Source organism: Trichoderma asperellum, chromosome 1 (genome assembly GCF_020647865.1).
Source record: "Trichoderma asperellum chromosome 1, complete sequence".
NCBI lineage: Eukaryota > Fungi > Ascomycota > Sordariomycetes > Hypocreales > Hypocreaceae > Trichoderma > Trichoderma asperellum.
This window is the reverse complement of record NC_089415.1, coordinates 1,794,940-1,813,371: the sequence shown is the minus strand read 5'-3', so window position 1 is coordinate 1,813,371 and position 18,432 is coordinate 1,794,940. Positions and strand designations below refer to the sequence as shown.

The 18,432-nt window shown below is 49.1% G+C and overlaps 6 protein-coding genes across 7 annotated transcripts; 4 read left to right on the top strand and 2 right to left on the bottom strand.

The window, feature by feature from the left end:
• The first annotated feature begins 1,032 nt into the window (after positions 1–1,032).
• Positions 1,033–6,289, top strand: TrAFT101_000554 (uncharacterized protein). Of its 2 annotated transcripts, XM_066126067.1 has the most exons (8): positions 1,033–1,477; positions 1,718–1,796; positions 1,965–2,431; positions 2,619–2,803; positions 2,914–4,775; positions 4,847–5,031; positions 5,094–5,217; positions 5,291–6,289. In XM_066126067.1, exons 1-8 carry the CDS (start codon positions 1,388–1,390, stop codon positions 5,452–5,454), a joined length of 3,156 nt encoding a protein of 1,051 aa, XP_065982165.1. In that variant the 5' UTR covers positions 1,033–1,387; the 3' UTR covers positions 5,455–6,289. The 2 variants fall into 2 exon arrangements, with proteins under 2 accessions (XP_065982165.1, XP_065982166.1); XM_066126068.1 differs by lacking the exon at positions 1,033–1,477 and having other exon boundaries at positions 1,510–1,796.
• Positions 6,290–6,593: 304 nt separating this feature from the next.
• ISN1 (IMP 5'-nucleotidase) lies at positions 6,594–8,871 on the top strand. The gene is made up of 5 exons (XM_024907435.2): positions 6,594–6,774; positions 6,890–6,925; positions 7,102–7,257; positions 7,353–7,658; positions 7,819–8,871. Exons 1-5 carry the CDS (start codon positions 6,750–6,752, stop codon positions 8,625–8,627), a joined length of 1,332 nt encoding a protein of 443 aa, XP_024764762.1. The 5' UTR covers positions 6,594–6,749; the 3' UTR covers positions 8,628–8,871.
• Positions 8,872–9,502: 631 nt separating this feature from the next.
• On the top strand, positions 9,503–10,231 carry TrAFT101_000552 (uncharacterized protein; the record flags this gene model as incomplete). The annotated part of the gene is made up of 1 exon (XM_024904409.2): positions 9,503–10,231. The coding sequence occupies one exon, from the start codon at positions 9,503–9,505 to the stop codon at positions 10,229–10,231; it is 729 nt and encodes a 242-aa protein (XP_024764761.1).
• A 600-nt stretch (positions 10,232–10,831) lies between these two features.
• On the bottom strand, positions 10,832–11,038 carry TrAFT101_000551 (uncharacterized protein; the record flags this gene model as incomplete). The annotated part of the gene is made up of 1 exon (XM_066126066.1): positions 10,832–11,038. The coding sequence occupies one exon, from the start codon at positions 11,036–11,038 to the stop codon at positions 10,832–10,834; it is 207 nt and encodes a 68-aa protein (XP_065982164.1).
• A 589-nt stretch (positions 11,039–11,627) lies between these two features.
• TrAFT101_000550 (uncharacterized protein) lies at positions 11,628–14,392 on the top strand. The gene is made up of 7 exons (XM_024902282.2): positions 11,628–12,096; positions 12,158–12,513; positions 12,573–12,612; positions 12,676–12,899; positions 12,976–13,223; positions 13,292–13,422; positions 13,495–14,392. Exons 2-7 carry the CDS (start codon positions 12,331–12,333, stop codon positions 13,905–13,907), a joined length of 1,239 nt encoding a protein of 412 aa, XP_024764760.1. The 5' UTR covers positions 11,628–12,096; positions 12,158–12,330; the 3' UTR covers positions 13,908–14,392.
• Positions 14,258–15,402, bottom strand: TrAFT101_000549 (uncharacterized protein; the record flags this gene model as incomplete). Its single annotated transcript, XM_024904411.2, has 3 exons — positions 14,258–14,938; positions 15,016–15,168; positions 15,268–15,402. 3 exons carry the CDS (start codon positions 15,400–15,402, stop codon positions 14,258–14,260), a joined length of 969 nt encoding a protein of 322 aa, XP_024764759.1.
• Positions 15,403–18,432: the final 3,030 nt, after the last annotated feature.

Sequence of the window (18,432 nt, the reverse complement as noted above, 5' to 3'; positions counted from 1 at the left end):
ATCCGGATGAAGAGGAAGGGGCAAGATTACTGAAGTTTAATATCTTCCTTAAATCCTTAGATAAGAAGGATTTTAATCTCACCTTTTAGCTACCAAGCAGCAGGCACTCAGATGCAGTAGACTAGAACCCGGACTAAATGGCCATAGTATGGCGCCTTTTTCCCAAGTTTAGCCGGCGTCGCCAAAATCATGCTATAAGGCGGGTAGAATAGGCTGCCTTTGGGTGCCTACAAATTTTGGGTGCCTGGCACTGATAAGGAAAACGCGATATCCAATGCAGAGTGCAACTGTACACGGCCAGCCCTACATACGTCACTGGTAGCCGATACATGGCGGGGCATTGAGGCAGTCAGCGCTTATCGTGGTATGGGGTACAGGGTACTTTCAACCGCCCCTTTCAGCACCAAAGGCCAGAGCAAGAGACCACGATGACTCTTAACAAAGGCGCCTTTTACTTTCTTTCCTTTGCTCCGCAGCGAGGTACCGGTACCCAGTGAGGTAGGTTCCTAAAGGCAGTAATCCTCCAGATTGCCTACCTTAGTAGGTACTCTAGACACCCTGAGATGTGCCAAGTAGACATAGAGAGGCACGCAGAAGAAGGGCAGAGTATCCCCAAAACAAAATAACCACGGTCGAGCGGTGATAAATCCCAGCCCCCCAATCTCAGCACTTACTAATGCTAAAGACTAGGACTTGCTGGTTGGCCTGCCTGGTTGATTACATGGAAGGTCCACGCAAAGTCTCCGATCTAATCCCTCCCTGCGTTGTGCAATTTTTCTCAGGTCAGCATCTCCCTTCTCGCCATAGGCGCCGTTTAGTGCGCTAGTGCCGCTGCTTCAGTGCTCTAGCACCACTAGGCAAGCCTGCCCTAGCGACTGACGACCCTGAACATAGATTTTTTAGCGCTTGCTAGCCCCCTATCAGGGTGCAAGTCAACCCGCTGCACGGCTTTTGCACCTGAAGCCGGACCCTACGACACCGTGGGAGACAAGGAAGTAGAAAAAAAAAAAAGAATTTAGAAAAAATCACATCAAAAAAAAAAAAAAAAAAAAAATCTTTCCTAATCCATCCTCTTCCATCCTATCGCACCAGGGTCGAGACTCTCTCTTTGAGCCCATCTCGTCGCTCGTCGCCGTCGCTGTTGATCACCATCGCCCTTGTCGTTAATTTTCTGATCTAATAATTTTTTTTTTTTTTGGCCTCCCATATTAATTTTTTTTGTACCATTGGGTGGGCAGCCGGTGCTGGATTAGATGCCCCGCCATCGGGTCCTCCCAACCTAACACCAAAAGTTGAATCTCAGCCCGCCTTTCTCCCACTCTTCTTCCCGCGCCAACGACAACAGCACCCCTCTGTGTTGTCGTCCACTTCTTCTTGATATCGAGACATGGATTCCGCTACTGTCAGGGCCTTGCTGGCGGCCAGCTTGGACACCGTCGCCGACAACAGGCGCCGGGCCGAGCTGCAGCTCAAGCAGGTGAGTTTCGAGTTTTCCAGAACCATCCGTTCGTTTGTGTCCACCCGCCGCCCGCCATCCATCCTATCCCGAGCGTGAATCCGATGACCAGAAGGGGGAAAAGGCAGCTGGGGGCCGAAAAGGAGGAAATAGACGGGCGCGAAAGGGGTAGACACGAGATGGAAGCGGCTGGACGCAGAATCCCGCATCTTTTTTGCACGCTCGTTATGCTAATGCGCCTCTTTGTTCTTTGTCATCTAGGTCGAAGGTCATGCCGGTTTCCTGATCTGCCTGCTCGATGTCCTGGAAGCAGAGCAAGATGCGAGTGTCCGCCTTGCCAGTACGTCGCCTCAACCTCTACTCATCCATCACCTCCCCCTGCTTTGCTTGCCCTCCCGAAGAGAATAGGTTACAGGGGAAAAAAGAAGGAAAGGAGGAAGATTTTGTCAGAAGAGTATTGTGGGAAAAAAATCTATAGTGCTGGGCTCTAACACCTTGTTCTCCTTAGCCGTCATCTACATCAAGAACCGAGTAAACCGCTCCTGGTACCAGGTCGAAGGTATCCCTACCGAAAGCTCAATAGCCGAGGAGGAGAAAGCCCAGATCCGCGACCGCTTGGTGCCCATCTTGGCCGCCTCCGAGGGCCTCGTCCGCCAGCAGCTCATCCCTGTTCTGCAGCGCATTCTACAGTGTGATTTCCCCAGCCGATGGCCGCGATTCCTGGAGTTCACCCTGGAGCTGCTCAACACCAACAATGCGAACTCGGCGCTGGCTGGTCTGCAGTGCCTGCTCGCCATCTGCCGCGCTTTCCGGTACAAATCCAACGAGAGCCAAGACCGAGCGCACTTTGATAGCATTGTCGAGGCTGGATTCCCGCGGCTCTTGGCCATTTGCAATGAGTTGGTGAACCAGGAGAGCGACGAGGCGAGCGAGATGCTGCATCTCGCCCTCAAAGCATACAAGCATGCTACTTGGGTATGGATACACCATTCTGGCTTCCTTGTTTTACTTTATCCTCTGCTCGTCTCTTGCCTTGCATTCTCCTCTTGGTCATTGAGAGGAGAGGGCGGGGGGGAGAGGGAGAGGGAGAGAGAAAGACAAGAATCGTCATTCTTTAGCCTTCAAAATAAACTGGCAGCTAACGTACCGCTTTTTTCTCTAGCTCGAGCTTTCACCCTACTTGAGACAAGACCAAGTCAACATTGCTTGGTGCACAGTCTTCCTTCAAACCGTTTCTAAAGCCGTCCCTGGCCCCGTTATGATGCTCGACGAGAGCGACCGAGAAAAACATCACTGGTGGAAGGCTAAGAAGTGGGCGTACTTCAACCTGAACCGCCTCTTTATTAGGTAATTGGAACAACTTGAGTGTTCTCTGTCCAACTCTTCTCCTCTTCTTCTACTCAGGAACGAAGAAGAGAAGAAAAATATGCAATGGCTAACGCGTATATTCTTTCTAGACACGGAAACCCCTCAAGCCCCGGCAAGCAAGACGGAGCCCTCCAATTCGCCAAAAACTTCGCCACCACCATTGCTCCTGAAATTCTGAAGCATTACCTCCAAGAGATCGAAAAATGGGTAGCCAAGACCTCCTGGCTTAGCAGACCTTGTCTGTCGTACGTCCTAGTCTTCCTCGACGAATCAGTGCGGCCCAAGGAAATGTGGGTGCACTTGAAGCCGCATTTGACGAATCTGGTCACCCACTTCGTTTTCCCGGTGCTCTGCCTATCCACGGAAGACGTTGAGCAATTCGAAGAGGAGCCCGAGGAGTACCTTCACCGAAAACTTAACTACTTTGAGGAAGCGTCTGCTCCCGATATCGCAGCCACCAACTTCCTGGTCAACCTTACGAAGAACCGCCGGAAGGAGGTCTTTGAGATTCTCAAATTCGTCAACGCCGTTGTCAACGAGTACGAGCAGTCTACCGATGACAAGAAGAACCACATTGCCAAGGAGGGTGCCCTCCGAATGATTGGAACCCTTGCCCCCGTCATCCTCGGCAAGAAGAGCCCCATTGCTGACCAGGTCGAGTATTTCCTCGTCCGCTACGTCTTCCCAGATTTCACCAGCCCCTTGGGATATCTCCGAGCCCGAGCTTGTGATACTATTGAAAAGTTTGAACAGCTCAACTTCCAGGACCAGAACAACCTCCTTACCATCTACCGGAACATTCTGGACTGCATGGCAGACCCGGCCCTCCCCGTTCGAGTCACTGCCGCTCTTGCCCTGCAGCCACTGATCAGACACGAGGTTATCCGAACCAGCATGCAGCAAAGCATTCCCACCATCATGCAGCAACTGCTCAAGTTGGCCAACGAGGCTGATATCGACGCCTTGGCCAATGTCATGGAAGACTTTGTTGAAGTTTTTGCTACCGAGCTCACTCCTTTCGCCGTTGCCCTGTGTGAGCAGCTGCGTGACACATACCTACGTATCGTGCGAGAACTGTTAGAGAAGGAGAGCAAAGCTGGCGATGATGGCGAGATGTACAACGATTACGATGACAAGAGCATCACGGCGCTGGGTGTCTTGCAGACGATTGGAACACTGATCCTTACCCTCGAAAGCACCCCCGATGTCCTCCTCCACATTGAGGCCGTTCTCATGCCGGTCATTAGCATTACGCTGGAGAACAAGCTGTACGACCTCTACAATGAAGCCTTCGAGATCATTGACAGCTGCACTTTTGCCGCCAAGGGTATCTCTCCCAACATGTGGCAAGCCTTTGAACTGATCCACACAACCTTCAAGGCGGGAGCTGAGTATTATCTCGAAGATATGCTCCCCGCTCTGGACAACTTTGTCCAGTATGGTGCACCGGCCTTGGTTCAGAAACCGGAATACGTTCAAGCCCTTTATTCAATGGTGGCTGATATGTTCACCGACGCCGTCGAGGGAGGCGTTGAGCGGATATGCGCCTGCAAGCTGGCTGAGGCCATGATGCTTAGCCTTCGAGGCAGCATCGATAGCTGTGTCGAGGGTTTCATCAACATGGCCATGAACATCTTGGCCGGCCAGGACGTTAGGATCAAGAGCTACAAGATTCATCTCATGGAAATGGTCATCAATGCCGTGCACTACAACCCTATGCTTACCCTGCAGGTGCTGGAGAGCAATGGTTGGACAAATAGATTCTTCAGCTTGTGGTTCGGTAGTATGTCGTCGTTTAGCAGGGTGCATGACAAGAAGCTGTGCATCGTCGCCATCTCTGCCCTTCTTAGCCTCAATCACGAGCAGGTTCCTGCCAGCATTTCTGTTGGATGGCCACGATTGCTCCAGGGCATTACTGAGCTCTTCCGAACCCTGCCTCTTGCTATGAAGAGTACGTTTTCTATCCCATTATGCGAATGTTTTCTTCTATTTATTGATTTACTAATTTTAACATGACAATAGACCGAGAGGATGCCCTTCGTGATGATTTCACTCTGGATGCTGGTTACGACTATGCCGATGACGACGAGTGGGATGAGAGAGATGTAGCATGGAATGAGGAAGAAGAGACTGCTTCTGCAGGTGATGATGAGTCCCCAGAGACCAAGGATGAAAGCGCCGCCTATCTCGAATTCTTGAATGAAGAGGTGAGTTTTTTAACATATATTATGAAGCGCTCGACCAATTATAGCTAACTCTTTTCATTCAGGCACAAAAGTTCAGTCGAGTCATCGACGATGAGGATGAAGAGGAGCTTGGAGAGGACAGCGTACTCCTTGAATCCCCATTGGACAAGATCGAACCCTACCAGTTGTTTAGAGCAACTCTGCTATGTGAGTGGATAACCCCGATTTGCTGACCCTTTGCCTGCTCGCTGACCAACGATTTCCAATTTTTTTTTTTTAGCTATGCAACAAGATCAACCCCAATTCTACGCGAACCTTGCCAGCCACCTTTCTGCTGAAGAGCAAGGTCTCATCCAAGACATCCTCGTCAAGGCAGAGGAGGTAGCTCAAGCTCAGCTCCAGGCACAGCAAGCAGAGGCCGCTGCCAATGGCGGCGCCAACTGAAATTGGACCACCTACGATTCATATGATGTTGCAAATTGCATGAGAGAGAAGTCTTATATGAATGCTGCTTTGTTAAAACATTGCGCGACTATCTCCTAGGATCATGGGCGAGTAAGACTTTGCTGTTTATGACAGAGATGAACTTGATGATACTCCTCTTTTTGAGAGAAATTACGGAAAAGAGAGTGAAAGGAAGGAGCAAAGTTTTAAAAAGGAAGAGAGAAAAAAAGAAACCTGAAAAAAAAAAATTAAAGCCTACTAAGAGGGATGCGGGAATGAAGAAGTCTAGACATTGCAAATTATGGGCTGGCAATGGGGAGGAAGAATTTTCAGGCAACGGGAAGCAGATTAGTAGCCGGAAAAGAAAAACAGGGCTGGACTGAACAACAACCAAGGTAAGTCTGCTGAAAGAGAGTTGACACGGCTGCTATGACTTAAGCTGCAGTGTTGGAGGGAAGATTACTTGGATTGGGGAATACTTTTATTTTTATATCTTTTTATGTTTGAAATTTTTGTGACTCAGGCGCAGGCTGGTGATTTGCGGCCAACACGAAAGAGCACATAGGCATTGAATTGATTGATGGATGGTGTTGATGTACGGCTGGACGCGGGCTATACAGAAGGAGAGCACAAAGTAAGTAGTTTGTAGTACCATTAGTATAGTGAAAAAGAAAGAGACATACAGCACACACATAGATATTACGTAGCATTTAAGAGTTTTATATTCATGTCACAGATTAGCAGATGGGCGGTTAGATAGCGTAATCGGATGGGCGTGTTAACATTGTGTTTCTGTTAATCAGTGCTGAAATTGGCAAATCAAAACGTGAGGTCGTTTGTTCCCCCTTCGCTAGACGTTATCGATTAAGGCTTCGGCGTGCGGCGCTGACCGATAGGCTCCTTGGCGTAATCACCCCGCTAGCAAAGGCCACTAGAAAGCACGGGGCACTACCTATAACTATTTGCTGTGCTATAGAGTCACCCCAGCAGCCAATTGGCTTACAGAGCATCTGTGCCCCTCCCCGGGCCGGTTTCTAGGGGGCTTTGCTTGCTACAGGCATTGTATTACCTAAAGCTGGGGCAGCACTGGCTGGAGCCCAATCCGATTGATGTCTTGACAGCAACGGAGGGAGGTCAACCTTATTTTGTCTTTATTCTCTATTTCCACCATCCTGTTTCTTCTTCTTCTTCTTCTTCTCTCATACTCTCTAGATCCTCTCGTCCGACCCGAAAGCCTCACACCCCCCTCATAAAATCCAATTGAGCAAAGAGGACGAAGCTATCACCTCCTAATCATGACAACCCGATACCGCGTCGAGTGTAAGTCTGCCCAATTGGCTCCCCTCCTCTCTCTCATCCCTTTGCGCAGAGTGAGAGGAGCAATGCCATCTTCGCACTCTGTCTCTTGAACTATACAGCTAACTTGAAGTTGAAGACGCCCTCAAGACCCATAGACGGGACCAGTTCATCGGTATGTTGTCTTCATAGTGCGAATAGCCGTTGGCCTGGTTGTATCGGCCTATCGACGTTGGGGCTGCGGCTCCAAATTCAAACCCTCCATGGCGACAGGCTTAGGCATACGCAGGTCAACCTCGCACCTTTTAACGGAACCGTCAGCTAATCCTTCGTCTTTTGAAAATCGTTCAGAATGGGTCAAAGGTCTCTTGGCCGTGCCGTTTGTGCTCTACTCCCAGCCGACTGGAGTGTTTGGTGATGACACCAACGTGGCCAAGATGGCCGAGGAGGCCCACAGACGCTACGCAGAGATTATGAGAGACGTTGAATTGATGATTGACGACCACAGTAGGTGTATAATCCGCTTTCATTCATACTTGGCCCCCTTTTTCCTTTTCCATTTTTTTCCCGTGGCATATATGCTAACTGGAAGAAAACAACAGTCGCCCGCCAAAACCAGGATCGTGTTTTCCCCTCCAAGCTTGGAATGCTGGTTCCCACCGCGGGGCCATTCTTCACGCGGCTGCCCTTGGAGGCAGCGTTCAAGTACCAGGATCGGAAACGCTACATCTCATCAAGACGCTATGTGGCGCCTTCTTTCAATGATGTCCGCCTAGTTCTCAACTCGGCGCAGATTATGGCTGTTACGGGCGGCACCCTCCAGCTGGCGACGTTTGATGGTGATGTGACACTGTATGACGATGGACAGAGCCTGGAACCATCAAGCCCTGTCATTCCACGATTGTTAGGTATGTTGCACTCTCTCAAAAATGGCTACTGTCTCTCCTCTCTCTCTCCCCTCCACCCTATTCCCTCATACTCGTCACCGCTTGATGTTTGCACTCTCTGGGAGGGAAAAGGAAGGAGAAATCAGACAAGTGTGCAGTAAAATTGCTTACAAGTCGACAGATCTTTTACGCAAAAATATCAAAATTGGTATCGTTACCGCTGCTGGATATACCACCGCAGATCGGTACTACGATCGCCTCCACGGACTCCTTGACGCCATCGCCACCTCTACAGATCTTGACCCCGTGCAGAAGCAAAACATCGTCATCATGGGAGGAGAATCCAATTATCTCTTCGAATATGAGCCATCTTCACCCTATCGCCTGGCACCTGTCCCCCGCTCAGAGTGGCTCACTCCCGATATGGCGGCCTGGTCTGAGGCTGATATCACGGCACTGCTGGACGTAGCTGAATCAGCGCTTCGAGACTGTGTGCGCACGATGAATCTGCCCGCCCTCATCGTTCGAAAAGATCGAGCTGTAGGGATAGTCCCCAACCCTCCCGAGCTGCAAATTGCTCGAGAGAGTCTAGAAGAGACTGTATTGGTGGTACAGCGTATCCTGGAGCTAAGTGCCTTAGGCTCGCCTTCTCAACAAGCTGGTCAAAGCTCGCAGGGTCGCCGCGGAGTTCCATTCTGCGCTTTTAACGGCGGCCGCGATGTCTTTGTTGACATTGGTGATAAGAGTTGGGGTGTGACCGTCTGCCAACAATGGTTTGGAAGACGCAATGGAGGCACCACTGGAGCCGACGCAGCCTTGACGGCAATCAGGGGCGAGAATACGCTGCACGTGGGAGACCAGTTTCTGAGCGCCGGATCCAACGATTTCAAAGCAAGGAGTGTGGGGACAACGGCTTGGATCGCAAGCCCGGCGGAGACGGTAGAGCTGCTGGATGAGCTGGCAGATTTTATGCAGAAGAAACTTTCATGAGATGCGGGCTTAGAGTTCAACACGGGGCATTTTTTGTGCGGAAGGCGTAATGTTTTTAACGAGAAAGTATTTGCTTAGCTGTGTTTTGGGTACATTACCTTATAAGTCATTGCTGGAGGCGCCTTGGGTATCAAAGTCTTACGTCGATGGTTCTGGATGCTAGGTAGTTTGGCTGTTCATTATCACGACTGCGATATATCTCTGGACATTGCTATTAATGTTTTAACATTTTATTTATTCCCATGTATTCCCTTCTACCTTCTCTCCAGAGTTTTGAATCAAAATTACTGCTGGTAGACTATTTCTTGCGACTTTCTACCAGCCCAACCGGTTTGACGAATAAGGTTCCACGCCAGGACTCTACGAGGAGACGATGAAGCCGACTGGATACTTGGCTTTTATTTTAATGGATACCTTACGTGTAAAAAGGGTTTAAAGCCAACACAGTACGTTCCAAGCTATAATAAGAACACCTCTCTCGAGTTTGGTGTGTTTAAACTGACTATATATAGATAATGATCTAAACAACCGTGCCTAGCGAGAGGCTAAACTTAGATATACAGATGGCTTTGAACCAATGGATTAATCTTCAAGCCAAGAGGCTCTGTCTCCAATCTTCAAACCAAGTGTATTTTCCTAGAATACATATAAAGGCATGAACGGGCTGTCTAAAGAAGGGCCAAATCTGCCATCCTCACACGAACAAGAAATGGTCGAGCCCAAGAACCGAAACAATCGAACCAGAATCTCGCTTTTCAAATCGATCCATCACTAGAGGTGATACGAATTCATACAAGCTTGTAACTTACTCTCTTCTCTTCTAAAGATTTGTCATACTTTCCCCCCCCTGAAACTGCCATCTCTTTAACGTCGAGATGGCCGCATTGAAGTTCTCCCTCTTCCTCCTCTTGGCGGCACTTTGTGCCGCTACAACATCACAGGGAGGAATCATCGCGGAACGAGGACTCCCCGATGGCATCTACCAAGCCGTTGCGGTACAAGGTCCCAGTTTCGAACCCCCATCAGCTGTCCCATCCGGCCATAGGTCCCGCCGTCGACGCGGACTTAAACCCGGCAAGGGTGACTTCTACGAGAAACCTGGCCCGATAATGGCGGATGAATATTCGGTACCCATCCCCGCCAGCAGGTTATCATGCCACAAGGATCCGCTGGTGCTCAATAGCACCGAATACCGCCGCGCCGTCGACAACCTCTGGGACTTTTGCCAGTCCTTCAACATCCCCTTTCACGGCACTCACTTCTCCATCGTCGGCGACGTTGTGGTGTATGTCTGCGCGTACGGCAAAGAGAGGGTCTGCCACCGACACGAATGGCTCGAGGCGGAGGAGTACATGGACAGGAAGTGCGGCCAGGGCAGGGGCTCACACCTGGAGATGCAGGATTGGCTGAAGGAGTATGGAAGAGCCTATGCTGGGAAGATGATCTGCGCTTCGTGGAACTTTGGGGCGGATCTTGCCTGGAAGGTGCAGCCGCTTCCTGTATGGGCCAATGGCCAGATGCTCGGTCAGTGGAAGGCTGGCGCGCCCAAGTATAAGGCGGTGGATGACGGACAGGAGAAGAAGGGTAAGACGGGCCAGCATTAACGGTGTGTTGTTGTTGTTGTTGTATCATTGGCTGTATCCTTAATGGGTTATATAGGTCGTGTCGTAGTACTAGATTGTGGTTTAATATCAGAGCCATTCGCACACAAGCTCTCTCAATCTCTTCCTGTATGTTCACTCTATCTCTGCCTCTATATCCCCATCCCCACAATCGTCTTCATGATGCAGTATCTATCTAGACACTGCTCCCGGTCCTAGATGATGCCCATCCCCAATACAGTGTTATTTTACCTACCTATGCATTTGGGTTCCATATCATTATCATTTGTCATGCTGCCGGCAAAAGTCTGAGTCGCTCTTATATCGTCATATTCCGCATGACAGAATCTTGCGGTCGCTAACAAGAGACATCTGCAGATCGCCACTGCCAAAGGTGTCTCCCAGGCTCTCTTTCAAGTCCCGCACGTCTGGGGAATCACCGCGATCGACAGTGCGACTCTGCATTATCCCTGGTTCGACCGTTGAACCTGACCATCTTTCCCCGAAAGCGTCCTGGTTTTTCATTACTCGCGACGACCTACCAGAACACTACCTCTCACCTGACATTATCACCGCAAGCTCATTTTCGCGCGGACGTTGAGATTAATTAGCCCGCGCCGTCGGCCGCTTCTGCCCCTCGTGTCGGCCCTTACGACGCTTTGTCCCCACGATGAAATACTCGCTTCCTCTCTGCTGGATTTTATCCATCTCCTCCTCAACCTTGTGGAGTTTTGCCTCGGAATTACGGCTAACAAGACATGCAAACGCAGAGCAGTCGTCGATCTGCAGTGGATACGAGGTTGAGCGCATGAGTCGGGCTTAAGCTAGTAGTCTGCGGCCAAGATGCAATTTTTATTTTTGAAGCTGTTTGCACTACTTTAGCAGCATCAACTATTGTCTAACTAGGCCTGCTTAGATATCCAAAGCCGAGATATTTGCTAATTAAAACTGCCGAGAACTCAGAGTATTTAGATCAAATGTCTTAGGAACTGCTGAGGAACATCTCACGCGATATAGAGCAGCAACATTATGTTGTTCTTACAAGGCATAAGAGATTCTGGGGAGCGTATTCGACGGGTTCGTCACGTGCCGCTGGTAAAGTGGAAGCGGCGAGGCACCAGATTGATAAAGCCAAAAGAAATCTCCAGATATTCAATTCCATCAGTGTCACCACTTTTTGCTTCCCCCTTCTTCTAACAGTGGCTAGGAAGAAGGGCAACTACAGAGAACCAAAGACCGATTTGTCACCTGCAACCCCTGCACGGCATGTGTTTTTCCTTGCAATGCAATGAATCGGCATCTCCAAGATCCCTGGCCGCAGCTGAACTGACGGGTCAAGCACCAGGCACCTCCCCTGCTAGCCGTGCTAATAGGCCCAATGGGTTGAGCCTCTGCCGATGCTAATTCCGCTATGCCAATCTAAAGTTTAGCCTGTGGCTCACCCATCTCGTTGCAGCTTAGGCGTCCCTTTCTCAGGCTGGCTCTCCCTCGAGATCGGCAGGCCAACCACATGGCTTCACCTTGAGCCCTGGCCCGGCCGGGATTGTGATTGATCAAGCTAGAGCGGTTCACGAACATGTGCCGCTCGCGAGTGGGGGATAATTCGGCATGGCGCAGGTTGGCGTCAGCAATGGTGAGGCCGATGAGACGGCTTTAAATCTTTGAACCACCGAACTATTTACATGGTGGCTTTTTTTTTCTTCGCGGTGGCGGCGGGCAGCTTTAGGTTTTCGGTCCACCGGCGAGCCCTTGTTATAGATCTGCCGACCCTCCCATCTCGAAGCTGCCAAAATGCACTTTAGTCGATGATTCCATGTTTTGTGCTTTTGGCCCTGGCCCATCTATACGACTAGGATTGGCTTCTACCGGTAAGAGGTTATATCATCCGAGGTTGAAGCGTTTTCTAATCGTTTTCATATTGCGGTACAGTTCCTAGGAGCATGGCATAGGAGCTTTATCCTTCATTAAGCAATCCCACATTCGTTTTCTCTCTCAGAGTCACGACCAGAAGGCCGTCGACTCTGATAGCCACTCCTTTATCTTCTTTCAATACCAAAGACTGCGAGATCTACCAAGCTGCATACAAGCTGCATACAAAAGCCATGGCTACTCTTCCTCCGCCGCCGTTCGGGATCAATCTCGATGACGACAGGAGGGCCTCCATCATGGTCACCTCGATCGTCACCTGGTGTCTGGCGGTTCTCGTCGTTGGGCTCCGCATTGTCAGCCGTCGTTTGAAAAACATTGATCTGTGGATAGATGACTGGCTCATTATCGCAGCATTGGTACGGAATATCTGCATGAGAGCGTATGGCAAATAAGACTAATACCATTGCTTGTTCAGATCCCTTCGTGTGCCCATGTCTTCGGAATGGGCGTATATGGTCCGTAGATTTCAGGAAGCGACGCTTTAATCTCCTAGAACTGCAACACTAACTCTTCTCTAGCTGTGAGCCGTGGTTTGGGCAGACATGTCTGGGCCGGTCCGCCAGATGCACGATATGCATGGGCAGTTGGATTATTCATCGCTGAGTTAGGGTACTTTGTGACTATTGCATGTGTCAAATGGTCTATTCTCGCCTTTTATTATCGCTCCTTCAAGATTCGAAGCTCTGTCAAACTTCCCATATTCACACTTGCTGTGATAGTACTGATGTGGGCTGTTGGTGTCGTAAGTATCCAACTCAAAAACTGTCACAAAAGCTACTAGTCATTTGAATACTGACTTAATTGCCTCTCTCTTACAGATCCTCGTTACCATTTTACAGTGCCAACCTACCAATGCCTGGTGGGAGCGATTCAACCCGACGCACCCATTACAGCCAGACCAATACAAATGCACAGTAGACTCCGTCAAGTTCTTCTACGGAAATGCAATCCCGACAATTGTTACGGATATTTTGATTTTGGTGTTGCCTCTTCCATACATTACGAAGCTTCAGCTTCCCAGGGGGCAGAAGTGGGCTCTTGCCGGTATTTTCCTCGTTGGGCTCTTGTAAGTTGCCACTACGTCGCCATAACATTCAGCGTCATATGTATCGGAAAATCTAACTACGTTGTCAGCGTTACGATCGTCTCTATTGTGCGGCTCCACTACCTGCTCCAAGGAAATTTGACCAGTCCAGATATTACTTGGAACTTTGTTAATATTGCTCTGTGGTCTGTCGTAGAAGGAAATACAGCCATCTTTTGTGGTATGCATGCATCTACCCGTGAACTTCCCCATCTATCGAAGAAATTTGCTAACTTTCTCCCTCTGTTACTAGCCTGTCTACCATTCTTGCGCCCGATTCTTAGCAAATTTACCTTTGGCATTTTTAGTCTTTCATCTCTCCCATCCAAGAAACAACCGTCTAGCGGAACCCGTGGGACCCTAAGAATGAGCCACTATCAAAAAGATGGCCCCCGACCTTGGCAGGGGGATAGCCGGTTCGTTACAACGACGTCTCATTCTCGGGCATACAGCATCACGCACACACGCGAGACAGACGAACATCCGTTTGCACAACTCACCGACGATGGCTCAGAACACAGCATTCCTATCAAGGAGAGGCAAGACGACTCGCAAATTGAGCTTGGAAACGTCTCCCCCGTGAGAGGTCCTGTCGAGCCTAACGGTATAGTCGTCACCCGAGAATTTCATCTGCAACATCAAGAGGTCCAACACCAAGATGTTTAAATGAAGCTTATTAGCCCTTGCATGATTCATTCGCCGTACATATTTTGTACACAAGCACTTGTAGTTGTGTACACGCTACACTATCCTCTATTAATGACACGATTTATGCAATGCATTCTACGAAGCTCATCGCCGCAGCCAATCATGAGCGATCAATTCGCATGGCTCCTCAAGGCGATTCAGGAATATTTTATGGCATAGCCCAGTGCTTATACACGTAACTGAAGGACGAAGTTCAATCATTGACATTCAATTGCCGCGGAACCCTCAGTTCTTCCTAGCTACAATACCAACTAGCCACTGTATCATTTTAATTGAGATACCCACTATTTTCTTCTCTTGCATCAGAATTATCCAAAAATGTTTTGAAACGACTTCAAGTTATCAACGGGTTCTTCGTGCTTGATCATCTCCCAAAGCTCCTCCATACGCTGGACGATCCACGGCTCCAGAGGGCCGCCTTCTAGTTCTTCCATAGTATTTGCCAGCTGGTCTGAGGTTGAAGCACCAATAATCATCTCATCACCCGCTTGATTCTTCAGAATAGAATGGTGCCTCACCCACCTGTACGCCAAGCCTGCTCGACTGATGCCCGTTTTCTCTGATAAGGCCCCAAATTCTGCGAGCATTTTCATATACGACGGCTTATAAAATAGATCGCGTTGAAATTTTCCGTTCGGCGTATTGGGATTCCAGCTACCCTGACCTTGTTCAATATACTCTGGTGTCTTGGCCAGGAATCCGCCCGCCATGGGAGAGAATGCCTGGATGGAGAAGCCTAGCTGGCGGAGCGTGGGGAATAAATCAGCCTCGTGATGGCGAGAGGCAATGCTGTAACTGCATTGGTAAACAGATGGTAACACGTAACCTTTTGCTTTGGCAATGTTATAGAGTCTGAGGACCTGATCACGAGTAAAGTTGGAGACGCCGAAGCGCAGAAAGCTGCCTTGGAGATAGAGTTTTTGGATGGCTTCCATTTGCTTCTCGAAGGGAACAGTCTCATCTGGGCCGTGGAGAAGATAGGTCTTGACCTATGAAATGCAATAAAAACATTCAATGTTAGGAAAGCCAGACGATAGAAGAGAGGTGTTTGAGGCAGTAATCATACTTGTTTCGTCTGGAGCGCGGCCAAGCTCTCTTGGGCTGATTGCTCAATCTTGTCGGCTTGGCCTTTGGCAAAGCCTGTTGGCACCTTGGTATCAACAGCGAACTCTGGACCTAATTGCAAGTATCCAATGGCCGTCTCTGACGCGCCTCCACCCTATTTTAGAATTTTAGCCGTTGGGTTTTTCTTCAACAGATGATCAATCAGAGATAAGAGGCAGTGAGATGGAGTAACTTGTTCGACGGGGGGACTCACGTATAATCTAGCCGTGTCCAGAGTTTTAATGTTACGAGCTCGCATGATGGAGATGATGCTCTGTATCTTTGCTCCATCATTTGGGACCCAGGTATGAGTCCCTATGGTCAGGGCGACATGCGAATCTTCAGACATGTTGGATTAATGAATAGTAAGAATTTCCAAGAGAACAAATGGTTCACCCTGCCAGTGAGAAGTAAAGAGAGATGGTTGCTTGTATTAAACAGCATCATACTTATAGGTTGACATATATATAGTCATTGCGCAGAGCAGCGAGGATTGGCAGTCTCCTTGGAAACCATGATAGCCCGCACCAAATCCCATACGGCTGCGGATGGAGCTAGAGCCATTACAATGTCATCTATTCCGAAATTTGATTACCGATTCGTTCCCAACCGTCGGGAATCTTCCCGCTACTCGCCTCCAGATGCCAATGAAATGTGAAGCTGAGCGTAGCTTCGACGGCGGGGCGTGGGGAAATCTCCGTTGACGGCCCCACCCCGCGACGCTGCGTCCGCTACTGCTCCATCTGTTGCCGGCAAGATGAATTTATAATCCGGCAATTACTACTGCGGCGTAGTCTTTATTAATAATAGCCAAGGCTGTACGCGAAAGTAGGAAGACATGCCAAAAGCATACGAGTATAGTCGTTGGCCTCGTGCTTCGAGGGAAGACTTATGGCGTCTTCTTCTCATCGCCCTTTATCATCCAAGCTGCTCTATTGCTCTAGGCTGAATACCACTGCTGAGTACTTTGTTGATGCTGTGCAATAGTTGGTGTGCTAGAAATAGAATTGTAGCCCAACATGGGCCTGATTTCTCATGCATGTATACCCAGACTGTCATATATGATATGTTCAAATCGGCAAAGCAATGAAGAGCGCTTTCTGACCCCCCTTTGGGAATTATGCAGTGGCTACAGTTCAATCCAGGTTATAGTCTTGGTATTCCAGATTGGATACCATCATCGGTGCCTGAAGCGATTGTGCCCCATGCGTGGGAACTCATCGGGGCTTAATGCAGAAACTCCAGGTATATGCTGACGGTCGCCACTTGGAGTCGTTACAATGCTCGAGCCTCAGCTCTCACAAAGAAATGGGGTACTGGCCAAGGTCAAGCCACAAGGGCTAAACGACCCGAAAATCACAGTTTGTGCCCCTATGGGCTAGAATCTTAAGCTCCTGCCTGCTCAGATGCTTAGCCGAGGGTGCGCGGGACTTGAAACCCTGATCACTAGACACCTATGAGTTCATATCCATATTTTAAGAACTCAGATGACAGGCTGAACCTGCAACGATGTGTAGCACGCCCATCACTCTTGAATAGAAGGCTGCCGTTATGGTGTTGTACAAGTACACTGTCTTCGACGTGGAATGCTTATCTTCAGCCATCGTTCCTCATAAGCTGCTTCACTTTGACATGCCAAGATATTCCTGGCCGCTTAGCGAGACATATCTATTGGGCAGTAGTAATAAGATCCAATATCACGTTACGGACTTGAATATCTTGGCACGCGCCAATCTCCATGGATCGATCAAAGGAGCACCGAAGGATCAGTCAAGTTCGGGGTACCCAAAATCCTTGGCGTCAGGTATTCCAAACAAAAAGTTCGATCAAGTAGATTCTCGGTGTACGACCGTGGTGACAAAAGCGGGCATGAGAGATTTGCTAGAACTTTAAGGACCTGCCATTGGTCGACGGCTATGACCCATATTACGTGCGTTTGAAAGTTGAGCTTCCAAAAACGCGTCGAGTATACGGTATAATAGAGGCCTCGACTAGCTAGGCAAGAATAAGTCTGGTTGGGCGATTACCCCTACAGAGGATAGAGGTACCAATTGATTATATTCTTATGTATGACTAGAGGCCGCGTGTGTCTTGGCGCCTTTCTTAAGTTGTCCCTGCCGTAGGTAGGACGTGAGACATGCTCGTACTGCTGCGACCCAGCCATCTTATCATTGAATGAGACATGCGCGTATGTACGCGAGTCGGTGAGAACACTCAAATTCTTGGGTGGCAGGGAGGTGGGAGGGTGCTGTAAATAAGAAGAATTGGAGATCCAACATATCTGTAAAGCTTTTAGCTCCTGGGCACGGCATATTCTCAAGACTGTGACACTGGCTCTTTAAACCTCGATGTGGGACAACACTATGTCGATCTAGATTCCAGAGCGGCGGTCTCTAGTTAAAGGGTATGCATGTATACCTTTCGATCAAGAAAAATTCATCTCGCAATCCATCCCTAATCTCTTGGCAGGAGGCTTGGCGATGCAGCTCGCTGTAGTCAAGAGGAAATTCTTGTGGAGAGAATTGTCTCGGACTCGCTACTTTGTCTGAAAGCAAAGCGAGTCGCCCTTCTGGAGTGGGTTGGACCAGAACCTTGGACCAGGCAAAGCTGTCTCACATCCGAACCAATGCTGGCAAGATGTTTTAAAACCAGGACGGGGAGTAACGTCTCACTGAGCCGGAAATGTGGCGTGGCTATTTAAGCATACTTTTTGAGTGTCTCCAATGGGAACCGGCAGATGCAAGTCGTCATAGTAGCTGTCCAAGCACTGCTAGTCCTGTTCCACAAGAGGCATTTGAATATGGATATTGCTATATCTGCCAGTACGTTTTTTTTTTTTTTTTTTACCATCCCCACGCCCCTGCTTTCTCAGATTAGGCCGACAGGACAATCGGGAGCGTCGAGTGGTCAATGCAGTCTAATGCAGCAATTTTGCCCTTACCAGGGCGTATTGACGATGTGTAAAGAGGAACAGTTCTCGGGCTAGAGGACGTTAGCCAGAGTGCCTGCCTTAGCAAATATTCCTGAACGCTGATGCGAGGGTTTCTGCTTGACGATTGCCCAAGATGGGAACAAGGAATCTCTCTTCAGAATGTTTCCCGGCATCCACCAAGAAATTTCATATAGCCGAGTATCTGAATTTTCGAGTCCTCTAATCTCGTGATAAACGATCATGCTCCGCCTTTGTGCAGGAAATATCGTGCGTGCGAAGTAGTACTTCGTAACTGTCGACTCGAAGCCAAGATTCGTTCATAAGGAGGAATTCTATTGCCCAATTGCAAGTCTTTTCCACTGTAGAATACATGACAGTATTCAAATTTGATCCATGCATCTCTGCAGGATATAGTTGTCAAGATAATAATCACCCCCGATCAGGAGT